The sequence below is a fragment of the Mandrillus leucophaeus genome, unplaced genomic scaffold (genome assembly GCF_000951045.1).
Source record: "Mandrillus leucophaeus isolate KB7577 unplaced genomic scaffold, Mleu.le_1.0 Scaffold12, whole genome shotgun sequence".
In the NCBI taxonomy this organism is placed as follows: Eukaryota; Metazoa; Chordata; class Mammalia; order Primates; family Cercopithecidae; genus Mandrillus; species Mandrillus leucophaeus.
Window position 1 is genome coordinate 3,831,403 of NW_012100320.1, and position 14,331 is coordinate 3,845,733.

General features: G+C 44.9%; 1 protein-coding gene across 2 annotated transcripts in view; it reads left to right on the forward strand.

The window, feature by feature from the left end:
• The first annotated feature begins 4,898 nt into the window (after positions 1–4,898).
• Positions 4,899–14,331, forward strand: part of HACD3 (3-hydroxyacyl-CoA dehydratase 3) — a 48,101-nt gene continuing 38,668 nt past the window's right edge. Inside the window, exon 1 of one of the 2 annotated variants that reach the window (XM_011968320.1) lies at positions 4,899–5,177. In XM_011968320.1, the coding sequence (XP_011823710.1) occupies positions 5,091–5,177 (87 nt within the window). In that variant the 5' untranslated portion in view covers positions 4,899–5,090. The remainder of the gene's footprint in view (positions 5,178–14,331) is intronic. The other variant, XM_011968329.1, reaches the window with a different exon arrangement.

Below are 14,331 nucleotides of genomic sequence, written 5' to 3' on the forward strand. Positions count from 1 at the left end.
CAGTCAGTCTCCCTCTCCACACTTAGCTTTGTACCATCTAGAGAAACCTGACTTTGCTCAGGGATAACTGGCTACGTGATCCTGGGCGATTTGGATCCAGGCAAATTCTACAGCTCATTTTCTAAAAGCTCTTCCAGGAATAGAAGATTTTATACATAGATAACAACAAGGATGTGTATGACCTCTTGCCAAAGGCAGGAAGTCAGCCTTCACCCTTGGGAATGAGCTTCATCCATGGCAAGTACTCAGCAAATGCTTCCTGTAGTTAGTGGTGACTATTCTCTGAGAAGGGAGAGCTGGCCCTGGGCCAGATGAGGCTGGGAAGGCTGCATCTAGAAGGTAGGACATAAAGACAAAGCTAAATTTGCATTTTCATTTGACTGGTAGTATCATAAAACTCTTAGCCCTACCTATTTCAGCTTGGCACTGACTGCCACTTGGCTCTGCCTTTAAATCTCCCCTGCCACCTTCCAGAGTATTTTTCTTTTTTCTTTTTTTTTTTTTGAGACAAGGTTTTGCTCTGTTGTCCAGGCTGGAGTGCATCAGCGCCATCACAGCTCACTGCAACTCTGACCAGCTAGGACTACAGGCACATGCCACCACACCTGGCTAATTTTTAAAATTTTTTCTAGAGATGGGGTCTCACTGTTTTGCCCAGGCTGGTCACGAACTCTTAAACTCAAGCGATCCTCCCACCTCAGCCTCCCAAAGCGTTGGGATTACAGCATGAGCCACCATGCCCAGCCCTGCCCTGCAGTTTTATAGTTCACCAGAATGATACTCTTTCTTCTCTCCATTTCTATTTTTTTTCTTGTTAGATTTCTCTTGGAGAGAGGGGTCCATAATAGTGGGGTCTCTTTGCAGAAAAATTTAGAAACAGCTGATAAGAGCACTAGAGGGAACCAAATCTAACTCATCAAATTCACCTAATTTGATGAATGTGGAAACTCAGGCCTAAATAAGTCATTTTGTAGTATGTTACTAGTGGTCAAACCAGGCTGGATAGGCCCACCTCCACTGGACCTTTTTTATGAAGCATCTGAGGCAAAATGCCAACATTCAGTCTTCTTCTATATCAATGGCTTTCACCTTGGCAGAAGTCAGCTGATAAGCCTCAGGTTTCAAATATGCTGAAGTAAAATTATTCTATTTTTTATTACCCACTACCAGGATGGCTAAAATTAAAAAGACTGGCTGGGGGTAGGGGGTGGTGCTGGAAAAAAAAAATTAGGCTGGGCGCCATGGTTCATGCCTGGGAGGCTGAGGCAAGAGGATCACTTGAGCCCAGGAGTTTGAGACCATTTGAACCTAGAAGTTTGTGACCAGCATGGCCAACATGGTGAAACCCCATCTCAACTAAAAGTACAAAAATTAGCCAGGTGTGGTGGTGCACACCTGTAATCCCAGCTACTTGGGAAGCTGAGGCAGGAGAATCATTTGAACTGGGGAGGTAGAGGTTGCAGTGAGCTGAGATCATGCCAATGCACTCCAGCCTGGGCAACATAGCAAGACTCTGTCTCAAAAAAAAATCAAAAAATTAAATTAAATTAAATTAAATTAAAAGACTGAAAATACTAGGGACATAGAGCAACTAGAACTTTCAAACATTGCCGTGGAATGTAAATTGACCAAAACACTTTGTAAAACTGCTTAGCGTACCTACTAAAGCTAATCATACATCTATGTAACCTATCAATTCCCTTCATAGGTATTTATTCCAAGATAATTAAGCGCATATATCCCCAAAAGACAGAAACACAAATATTCAGAGCAGCTTTATTTATAACAGCTGAAAACTAGAAACAACACAAATATCCATCAATAGGAGAATGGATAATTTGCGGTATATTCATGTAGTCAACTACTATAGAGCAAAACCAGAAACTAAAAGAGAATGAATTACTGATTCACTCAGCAACATGGATAAATCTCATACGCATTATATTGAGGAAAGAAACCAAGGCCCGGTGCGGTGGCTCACACTTGTAATCCCAGCACTTTGGGAGGCTGAAGCGGGTGGATCATGAGGTCAGGAGTTCAAGACCAGCCTGGTCAAAATGGTGAAACCCCGTCTCTACTAAAAGTACAAAAATTAGCTGGGCGTGGTGGTGGGTACCCATAATCTTAGCTACCTGGGAGGCTGAGGCAGGAGAATCAATTGAACTGGGAGGTGGAGGGTGCAGTGAGCTGAGACTGCGCCATTGCACTCCATCGTGGGTGACAGAGCGAGACTCCATCTCAAAAAAAAGAAAAAAAAAAAAGAAATCAGACACGGTAGGTTCCATTTATATAAAATTCAAGAACAGAATAGACAAAAACGACTCTGTGGTGATATATCAGGATAGTAATTACTGAGAGGCAAAGATATTTTTAACATGAAATAACCTCTGGGATACTGGAAATATTCCAGATCTTGATTTAGGTGATAATCACATGGATATACACATATATAAAAATTCAGCTTAAACTGAATATTTAAGAGTTACTGGCTAACACGGTGAAATCCCGTCTCTACTAAAAATACAAAAAAATTAGCCGGGTGTGGTGGCTGGTGCCTGTAGTTCCAGCTACTCTGGAGGCTGAGACAGGAGAATGGCCTGAAACCGAGAGGCAGAGCTTGCAGTGAGCCGGGATGGCGCCACTGGACTCCAGCTTGGGCGACAGAGCGAGACTCCTTCTCAAAAAAAAAAAAAAAAGGAAAAGATTACCCATGTTCTATATTTAAACTACACCTCAATTTTTTAAAAAGTGCCCCATATTGCATCTTATGTAGTAAACACAATACAATAAAAATACCTTTATCATAAAAAATTTTTTTTTTTAAATTCAAGACTGTCAAGGTCACTGCTTTCATCAACTCATACCTAGCAGATTGCATTGTTCGCCAATTACTTTGCCTACTACCAGTTCCTCCTCTCTGATAGGTCTTTCATGCTGAGCACATGTTTGATTTTACTCATCTCCAGGTTAAGGAACTTCCTTGGCTCCCATGTGTCTGTAGGATACAGTATAGGCACTTCAGTGAAGCAAACAAAGACTTCTCTAATGCACCCTCTGCCTTTCCAGATTCAGGGCAACCTCGCTCCTCTATGCCTTTAATCCCTAGCAGCAGAACCTCCCATATCCCTCTCTCTCTCTTTTTTAAGACAGGGCCTCACACTGTCGCCCAAGCTGGAGTGCAGTGGCACGATCTCGCCTCCTGGGCTTAAGTAATCCTCCCACCCCAGCCTCCTGAGTAGCTCGGAACACAGGGGGGCGCCAACCACGACCTGCTAACTTTTGTATTTTCGTTAGGGACGGGGTATTGCCATTTTCCCCAGGCTGGTCTCGAACTCCTCGGCTTCAGCGATCCTCCTGCCTCGTCCTCCCAAATTGCTGGGATTACACGCGTGAGGCACCGCACCTGGTCCACATCTTTTCACCTGTGAATGAAGCAAGCACCCTGTGCTTCCACGGCCTACCTGGTTCTTACTCGGTCAAATTCCTACTCACATTTCACCATCCCGTTCTCAAGGGTTGGCTCTCTCAAATGTCTGACGATGGTTCCCATGGCCCTCAGTTCCTATGATCATAAACTCTTTGTGAGCTCAGCACATTCATTATATGAAAACTCTATATTTCATACTGTCCACTCCTGAGATAAATGTTTCTGGAGAGCTACCAGAATTTGTTTTCATCGTTGGATCCCTCTGCTAAATAAATGGGTGCTAACAGAATCACTTTGCTAAATAAATGGGAGCTAACAGGATTGAATATGAGTTCCATTTTTGTCCCAGAATTCTAGTTTTCATACAAATATTTCTTCCCATTAAATTCTTCCCTGCAGAAGAACTTGGGGATGAAAGCCGATACAGACAAGACAGTTTAAGTAAGACATAAATGAGTGTTGTCTCTAGTTTGAGTTTCCTATTTTTTAGAGACAGCCTCCTGCACTGTCCAATAGAATAGCCACCAATAATATGGATATTAAAGTTTAAATTAGAAGTGAATAAAATTGACCGGGCGCGGTGGCTCACGCCTGTAATCTCAGCACTTTGGAAGGCCAAGGCAGGCGGATCACCTGAGGTCGGGAGTTCCAGGCCAGCCTGACCAACATGGAGAAACCCCGTCTCTACTAAAAATACAAAATTAGCCGGGGGCTGTTACGCATGCCTGTAATCCCAGCTACTTGGGAGGCTGAGGCAGGAGAATCGCTTTAACCCAGGAGGCAGAGGTTGCGGTCAGCCGAGATGGCGCCATTGCACTCCAGCCTGGGCAACAAGAGCGAAACTCCGTTTCAAAAGAAAAGAAAGAAAAGAAGAAAAGAAAAGAAAAAGAACAGAAGTGAATCAAATTGAAAATTCAGTTATTCAGGTCAAGTACTCAAAAGCTTCATGTGGCTAGCGGCTACCGTATTAAAGAGCACAATGCGCAATATTTCCATCATCACCTAGAGTTTTATTGGGCAGCGCTGCCCTGGTCTTTATTTTCCCTTCTTGGAACGCTCTTCCACGCTGCTCTCACACCATGTCCCCTATCACCATTATTATCCTTATTTAATCTGTAATTACTTGCATCTTTTAATAGGCAGGGAGTTCTAAGACAGAAGGGGCTGTGTCTCACTTCTGTTGTTTCAGTGTTTAGTTTTGAAACCCAGACACACAGTAGGCACTCAGTAAACAGAATGCGAGGGACCTTCCAGAGACATCAGTCCCAAACCCTTTCCCATGCTCATCGGTCCCCTGAGTCTCCAGCCTTCTTTATTTTAAAGCATCTCCCTGAAGACGAGTGGGGAGAGCGTACCACCTGCTGATTCCAATTCCCTCGGCGGCCACGACGAGCTGCGGCGTCTGTGTGCCCAGGCCTGCCCCATCCCGCCTGCGCCCCGCCCCCTCTCGGCTCGCGCCAAGGCCCACTGCTGGCGCCGCCGCCATCCCGGCGCGTCACTGCGCAAGCGCGGCCCGCGAGCGTGGGGTGTCTCAAGGTGCCGGGTTGCAGGCGCTCAGGAGCGCTGGGGTTTGAGGCCTGCTTTCGGCCCGCGCCAGCAGAGCACTACCTGAGGCAGCGAGGCGCAGCGAGCCGAGCCTCCCCGCGCCCTGGGCAGTGTGGCCATGGAGAATCAGGTGTTGACGCCGCATGTCTACTGGGCTCAGCGACACCGCGAGCTGTATCTGCGCGTGGAGCTGAGTGACGTACAGGTAAAGGCCGGGTCGGGCGGCGGGAAGCGCGAGGGATCGCAGCTCCGGGTACCCGCCAGGACCCCTGCCCTCTTTGTCAGTGTGCGCGCGGAGAGCCTGCAGTGCGCCAAGAAGGTCCGCGACGCGGTGCGCTCACGGCGTGCTGGCGCTTGTCGAGGCTCACCCGCAGATCCTGGGCCGGGGGCACAACCCCCCCAGGGCTGCAGGAACCTTCGGGTCCTCAGAGAGCTCGGACTGGGCCTCTCAGGCTACCCCCGGCCTCTTCTTTGTTCGCAGTCGGCGGCCTTCATGGATCCCAAGCCCGGCCCTGGCTGCCGGGCCGTCGGGGTTCGAGTTGGCTGGGGCCCTTCGAGATGTGGGATGAGCTCGTTGGGTTAGGGGTGCAGTTGTGACAGCGGCTTGCTGGGCCGTGGCTGGCCTAAGAGGTCCAGCCAGGCCCCTCGGACGTTACCGAGGCAGGGCGCTGCAGGGGTTGGGGGAGGGGAGGGGTGGGGGGGCCACACCCACCTCGCAACCGTTCAGTGATGGAAATCATTCTCATTACTTTTAATTTTAAAATTCACAAGAGCTGGAGGAAGTGATTTCCCCCTCTGTTCTGAAGGCTGTGAGCTCAGGTTTGCTGAGTTGCACAGAGAACTTAAAAATTTCTTAAGTTACATTAAGCATTTCTGTTTGAGATCCTTGGCCCTTTATATAAGCAAGCTGAAGGCACCTAATAGCGGAGACTCAAGGATCTGTGTATCCTCATGTCTCTGTCCAAACTAAAGATTCCAGGCTTTGAGAAACTGGAGTTTTCATTCTGGAAGGTTCTTTCTTTTTCTTTTCTTTTCTTTTTTTTTGAGACGGAGTTTCGCTCTTGTCGTCCAGGCTGGAGTGCAGTGGCACGATCTCAGCTCATGCAACCTCTGCCTCCCGGGTTCAAACGATTCTCCTGCCTCAGCCTCCCGAGTAGCTGAGATTACAGGCGCGTGCCACCACGCCCGGCAAATTTTTGTATTTTTAGTAGTGACGGGTTCACCATGTTGGCCAGGCCGGTCTCGAACTCCTGAACTTAGGTGATCCACCCGCCTCGGCCTCCCAAAGTGCTGAGATTACAGGCATGAGCCACCGCACCCAGCCTCTGGAAGGTTCTTTCTACAGTCATCCTTACTGGAAACTTCTCCTTAACATCTATGGCACTTTGTAACCTCTTTCACTCCATTTAACTCTCTCTGCTTCTGAATCAGGCATCTGGCTGGATCACCCATGGATCCGGTAAAATGTAGGTGCTTTCTGAGTGTCGACTTGAATTTGTTGAATTTAATATAATCTTTGCTTCTGGAATATAAACCGTTTTCCTGTTGAAAGATGAAGACAGTAGTGGCCAGAATGCCTTTAAATAGGCTATGACATTGCATGGTGTGTCGTTTAATGTGTTCATCCAGACTGAGATTATACTTTTGGGTCAGAGTATGAATAAATGTTCTGTGCTGTCTCCCTCTACTGCTCCAGGGTGGTTTACTAGTATAGGAAAAAACAAACAAAATCTTTTGTAGATGGGGCTCAAAGTCCCCGTCTAGAGAGGGTTCTTCCAGCAGTCAATAAAAAAGTACAGAACAGGCGGGGCGCTGTGGCTCACGCCTGTAATCCCAGCACTTTGGGAAGCCAAGGCGGTGGATCACCTGAGGTCGGGAGTTCGAGACCAGCCTGACCAACATGGAGAAACCCATCTCTACTAAAAATGCAAAATTAGCTGGGCATGGTGGTGCATGCCTGTAATTCACTGTGTTGGCTACTTGGGAGGCTGAGGCAGGAGAATCGCTTGAACTGGGGAGGCGGAGGTTGCGGTGAGCCAAGATGGTGCCATTGCACTCCAGCCTAGGCAGCAAAAGCGAAACTCCATCTCAAAAAAAAAAAAAAAAAAAAAAAGTAACCATCTAAAACATTTTGGGGAAAAATAAATAATTTTTCTCCCTTATTAAGGTTTTGTTTTCCCTGGGGTTTCACATCTGTAGTTTTGAGGCACCCATATTTCAACTACCATTAGTTTAAAAGCACCATGTTACATTCATAAAAGAGTGTTTACATGTGTTAGCAATCCTCTAATATATGTAAGGTAGTACAGATTTACAAAGATGAGTCAGACCCAGCTTTTCAAGGGCATGCTATCTAGAAGGAGGCATATCATATACAAACAAAAAGTTTTGTGTAGGAGTATGTTTATTGGTAGAATTGGAGTTGGATGTTGGACCAGGTATCTGGTGTTAAAGGAATTTGTTACCTTTCTTTAATTTAGTTAGTGGTGGGCCGGGCACGGTGACTCAAGCCTGTAATCCCAGCACTTTGGGAGGCCGAGATGGGCGGATCACGAGGTCAGGAGATCAAGACCATCCTGGCTAACATGGTGAAACCCCGTCTCTACTAAAAAAAAATACAAAAATCTAGCCGGGCGAGGTGGCGGGTGCCTGTAGTCCCAGCTCTTCAGGAGGCTGAGGCAGGAGAATGGCATAAACCTGGGAGGCGGAGCTTGCAGTGAGCTGAGATCCGGCCACTGCACTCCAGCCTGGGCGACACAGCAAGACTCTCTCAAAAAAAAAAAAAAAATTTAGTTAGTGGTGACTTCCAGAAATGCGATTTATTTTTGTCAAACTAAGACTGGGAGAATGTTCCAGAAAGAGAAAGGCATAGACTTTTAGACACTTGTAATGTCTGACTTAAACCGTGTCAATGCCCAAAGGCCACCAATAACATACCGGTAGTTAAACAAGTTGGGTTTATTACTCATTGCATCAAGAGAGAGCATACTCCATGGGGAACCCTGGGGTGTTTCATTAGGAGGGTGTTAGAACTGATTATAGGATTTGGGTGTTGGTGATTGGGGAAGGGGAGGGTTAAGGAGGTTGGAGTTTTACTTTAGAGAAGATCCTGTAAGAAAATATGGGAGTTTTGTAGTTGGGTATGTGAATAAATCTTATCTGTAGGGCAGGGAGACTAGTATAAGAACAAAACTGTAATTGCTATAGGAGTAGCAGTCACTCAATTTGGCCAGAGGATATTTGGGATTTCATGGGTGGCATAGCCACTATGTATTTCTCTGTGCTTATAACAAAGTTGTGAAATGGCCTCTGTCTCATTTTATGAAGATTTCAGAGTAACCTTGTCTGAGGCTGGTATTCTGTGAGATTGTTTATGTTCCATAGGAGAATAACATGGCCTGGCTGTGAGTGCTATGCCTGCTTCTGAGTGTCAGGGGTCGCCTTTTTTTTTTTTTTTTTTTTGTCTTTCTCAACTGATTGCTCTATGCAGAGCCTGTTGAAATCAGTGGTTATGCATGTGCAGATTTGTTATTAAAAAAAAGAAAATAAACCAGTGGTTCTGGCTCTGGATGAAGCGCTTCATTTATTTGTTCAGTAAAAATCGTTTATGGAGTACCTACTCTTGTCTATCATTAAGCTAGGTGTGGGGTTCTTGGACAGCACTTTAACACTCCCTGCTTTCTGTAGCATGTCCCACAGCTTATGTGTAAATGTGAGTTTTAAAGTGTTAAGTTCCAGTTTGGAGGCATTGGCTCTGTCTCCCTCCGTCCTGACACAGAGAACTGTCCAGCTGTCACATCTCTATTCTGTCTTTGGAACTGCAGGGCTAGTGACTATGAGAGAACATGGCTGATGTGAGGAGAAATGGTGGACAATAAAGACCTCAGCAGTGGCATTGTCTGTGCTTGAGGTGAATAGTAGCTAAGAGGCCAGCTAAGGCAGTGTTACTTTCAAAATCGAATTTACTTTCATGATGAGCATAATGAACATGTTTGTCCCGAAAAACGTAGTTGTTAAAGCATTGGTTTATTTACAAGGTGCTTGTTTTGGGTGTTGTGAACAGAGAACAGAGTGTAGCTGTGTTTGAGAGCTGTTTGAAAGTTATTGTTCCTATCCTTACCTAACAGAGTCTGGTGGAAAGAGTGCTAACTGAACACATGAGATTGGGTCCTTGTTCTTACACTTACGCTCTGGTGACCATGATTCACTTAACCTTTATGAACCTGCGGCTCTTCATCCAGACGGATATGAACAGTAGTGCCTAACTCATAGGACTATTTTGAGATTTGAATTGGAAAATGGATTTGAAAGCGCTTTGCAAATTCTAGTGTGCAGTTCAAGTGAGTGATTATGATGATTGTGATATTAAACCTTAGATGAGAGGGATGGACACAGAGCAATGGAAGAATAGAGCCTATTAGTAGACCTTTTCATATATGAAAAGTTAAGGTATGACAAGAGGCGCTCTTACAAATTAATGAGGAGAGAATGACCCATTCAGGAAATTGTACTGGGACAACTGGTCATCCAAATGGCAAAAAGAAAATAAGATCCTGCCTTATACCATACACAAAAATCAGTTTCAGGTGGATTAATGACCTAAATGTATAAAGCAAAACTACTAAAAAGAAATATAGGAGACTATCTTTATAATATTGGAAAGTGGGAGAATGTGCTAAGCAAGATGCAAACCCTAAAGACAAATACTGACACATTTAAGACAAACTTGAAGAAGACATTTGCAGTACATATCACTGAGAGATGACTAATACCATGAATATTTAAAGAACACCTACAGACCAATAAGCAAAAGACATATTACCCAAAAGAAAAAGGGGCAGATAATATAAACATTTCAGAGTAAAAGGAAACAAGAATGACCAATAAGTCTGAAAAGATGCTGAATTGCAATTATGATCAGGCACATGTACAGGCATACCTTGTTTTATTGTGCTTTGCTTTATTGTGCTTTGCAGATAATGCGGGTTTGACAAACTGAAGGTTGTGGCAACAAAGTCTGTTGGGGTCATTTTTCCAACAGCATGTGTTCACTTAGTGTCTCTGTATTGTATTTTGTTAATTCTTGGAATAGTTCAGATTTTTTCATTATTATTATATCTGTTCTGGTGATCTGTGATCAGTGATCTTTGATGTTACTTTTTTTTTTTTTGAGACAGAGTCTCACTCTGTTGCTCAGATTGGAGTGCAGCAATGTGATCATAGCTCACTGTAGCCTTGAACTCCTGGGCTTGAGCAGTCCTCCTGGCTCAGCCTCCCTAGTAGGACTACAGGTACCTGCCTAGCTAATTTTTAATTTTTAAAATTTTTTTAGAGGTGGGGTCTCATTATGTTGGCCAGGCTGGTCTTAAACTCCTGGACTCAAGCAATCCTCTTGCCTTGGCCTCCCAGATCCCTGAGATTACAGGCTTGAACCACTGTGCCTAGCCTGGATGTTACTATTGTGATTGTTTATTAAATTAATTAATTAATTAATTAAATTTTGAGACAGGGTCTCACTCTGTCACCCAGGCTGGAGTGCAGTAGTGTGATCTTGGCCCACCGCAACCTCCCCCTCCCAGCCTCAAATGTTCCTTCCACCTCAGCTTCCCGAGTAGCTGGAACTGCAGGCATGTGCCACTGTGCCCAGCTAGGTTTTGTATTTTTTGTAGAGACAAGGTTTTGCCATGTTGTCCAGGCTGGTCTCGAGCTCCTAAGCTCAAGTGGTCTGCCACCTCGGCCTCCCAAAGTGCTGGAATTACAGGTGTGAGCCACTGTGCCCAGCCACTATTGTGATTGTTTTGTGGCAAAATGAAATACACCTATATAAGATGGTGAACTTAATCGATAAATGTGTGTGTTCTGACTGCTCTCACTGGCCATTCCTCCATCTCTCTCCCTCTCCTTGGGCCTCTGTCCTCTGAGACACAACAATATTGAAATTAGGCCAGTTAATAACCCTACAGTGGGGCCGAGTGTGATGGCTCATGCCTGTAATCTCAGCACCTTGGGAGGCTGTGGTGGGGGGATCACTTGAGGTCAGGAGACCAGCCTGACCAACATGGTGAAACCCCGTCTCTCCTAAAAAAATACAAAAATTAGCCAGGTATGGTGGTGGGTGCCTGTAATCCTAACTACTCAGGAGGCTAAGGCAGGAGAATCACTTGAACCTGGGAGGCTGAAGTTGTAGTGAGCCGAGATCATGCCACTGCACTCCAGTGGCAGAGTGAGACTGTGTCAAAAACAAAACAAAACAAAAAAGCCATACAATGGCTTCTAAGTGTTAAAATGAAGAGTTGCACATGTCTCACTTTAAATCAAAAGCTGTAAATCATTAAGCTTAGTGAGGAAAGCATGTCAAAACTGAGACAGGCCGAAAGCTAGGCCTCTTGCACCAAACAGCCAAGTTGTGAATGCAAAGAAACAGTTTTTGAAGGAAATTAAAAGTGCTATTCCAGTGAACACACAAATGATAAGAAAGCAAAATAGTCATATTCATGATATGGAGAAAGTTTGGTCTGGATAGAATATAATTCAGCCATGACATTCTCTCTTTTTTTTTTTTTTTTGGAGACGGAGTCTCACTCAGTTGCCTAGGCTGGAGTGCGGTGGCACGATCTCGGCTCACTGGAAGCTCCACCTCCCGGGTTCACGCCATTCTCCTGCCTCAGCCTTGTGAGTAGCTGGGACTACAGGTGCCCGCCACTATGCCCAGCTAATTTTTTTGTATTTTTAGTAGAGATGGGGTTTCACTGTGTTAGCCAGGATGGTCTCGATCTCCTCACCTCGTGATCCACCTGTCTCGGCCTCCCAAAGTGCTGGGATTACAGGCGTGAGCCACCGCACCCGGCCCATGACATTCTCTTAAGCCAAAGCCTAATCCAGAACAAGGCCCCAACTCTTTCAATTCTATGAAGGCTGAGAGGTGAGGAAGCTGCAGAAGAGAAATTTGAAGCTAGCAGAAGTTGATTTATGAGGCTTAAGGAAAGGCTCCGTAACATAAAAGTGCAAAGTGAAGCTACAAGTGCTGATTGTAGAAACTGCAGCAAGTTATCCAGAAGATCTAACTAAGATCCTTGATGAAGGTGGCTACACTGAACAACAGATTTTCAATGTAACAGCCTTCTACTGAAGAAGATGCCATGGAGGACTTTCATAGTTAGAGAGGAGAAGTCAATGCCTGGCCTCAAAGCTTCAAAGGACAGTCTGACTCTTTTGTTAGGGGCTAATGCAGCTGGTGGCTTGAAGTTGAAGCCAGTGCCCCTTTACCATTCTGAAAATCCTAGGGCCCTTAAGAATTATGTTAAATCAGCCGGGCGTGGTGGCTCATGTCTGTAATCCCTCAGCACTTTGGGAGACCAAGGCGGGTGGATCACCTGAGGTCAGGAGTTCAAGACCAGGCTGACCAACATGGTGAAACCCCATCTCTACTAAAAAATACAAAAAATTAGCTGGGCATGGTGGTGGGCGCCTTTAATCCCAGCTACTTGGGAGGCTGAGGCAGGAGAATCGCTTGGATCTGGGAGGCAGAGGTTGCAGTGAGCCGAGATCGCACCACTGCACTCCAGCCTGGGCAATGGAGCGAGACTCTGTCTCAAAAAAAAAAAAAAGGTATTATGCTAAATCTACTCTGCCTATGCTCTGTAAGTGGAACGACGACTCCTGGATGATAGCACATTTGTTTACAGAATGGTTTACTGAATATTTTAAACCCACTGTTGAGGCCAACTTCTCAGAAAAAAAAATATGTATTCCTTTCAAAATACTACTGCTCATTGACAGTGCACCTAGTCCCACCTAAGAGTGCTGATGGAAATGTCAAGGAGATTAATGTTGTTTTCATGCCTGCTAACATAACATTCCTTCTGCAGCCCATGGATCAAGAAGTAATTTTGACTGTCAGGTCTTATTCAGAAAATATTTTCTGTAAGGTTAAAACTGTTGTAGGTAGTGATGCTGTGATGGGTCTGGGCAAAGTCAATTGAAAACCTTCTGGAAAGGATTCACTATTCTAGATACCGTTAAGAACATTTGTGATTCATAGGAAGAGGTCAAAATATAAAAATGAACAGGAGTTTGGAAGAAGTGGAATCCAACCCTCATGGATGATTTTGAGGGGTTCAAGACTTCAGTGGAGGTAGTAACTGCAGGTGTGGTGGAAATAGCAAGAGAACTAGACTTAGAAGTGGAGCCTGAAGGTGTGACTGAATGCAACAATCTCATGATAAAACTTGAAGGGATGAGGAGTTGCTGCTTATGGATGAGCAAAGAAAGTGATTTATTGAAATGGAATCTATTTCTGATGAAGATGCTCTGAACATTCTTGAAATGACAACGAAGGATTTATACTATTTCATAAACTTAGTTAATAAAGTAGTGGCGGGGTTGAGAGGATGCTCTGATTTTAAAAGAAGTTCTCCTCTGGGTAAAACAGTATCAAAGAGCATTGCATGCTGCAAAGAAATCTTTAGTGAAAGGAAGACTCAATCAATGAGACAAACTTCATTGTTGTCCTCCTTTAAGAAATTGTCACAGCCACCCCAGCCTTCAGCAGTCACCACCTGGATCAGTCCACAGCCATCAACATTGAGGCAGGACCCGCCACTAGCAGAAAGATTACAACTCCCTGAAAGCTCACATGATCATTAGCATTTTTTAGCAATGAAATATTTTAAAGTTAAGGTATGTACACTGTTTTTTAGAATAATACTGCATACTTAATAGACTATAGTATAATATAAACATAACATTTATATATACCGAGAAACCAAAAAATTTGTGTGACTCACTTTATTGTGATATTAGCTTTATTGTGGTGGTCTGGAACAAAACCTACAATAGCTCCAAGGTGTGCCTGTAAATTAAAATGATAGGATATTGTTTCTCACATTAGAGTGGGAAAAATGAAAAAGCCTGACATGACTAAGTGTTTGTGAGAATGTTCAGTGACAGGACATTTTTTTTTTTGAGACAGAGTCTCACCCTGTTGCCCAGGCTGGAGTGCAGTGGTGAGATCTCCGCTCACTGCAGTCTCTACCTCCCGGGCTCAAGTGATTCTCCCGCCTCAGCCTCCCAGGTAGCTGGGACTACCGGCGCCCACCATCACGCCCTGCTAATTTTTGTATTTTTAGTAGAGACGGGGTTTCACCATGTTGGCCATGCTGGTCTCGAACTCCTGACCTCAAGTAATCTGTCTGCCTTGGCCTCCCAAAGTGCTAGGATTGCAGATGTGAGCCACTGTGCCCGGCCGGACATTTTTTTTTTCTTTTTTTTGAGACAGAGTCTCGCTCTGTCACCCAGGCTGGAGTGCAGTGGCGCGATCTCGGCTCACTGCAAGCTCCGCCTCCCGGGTTCACGCCATT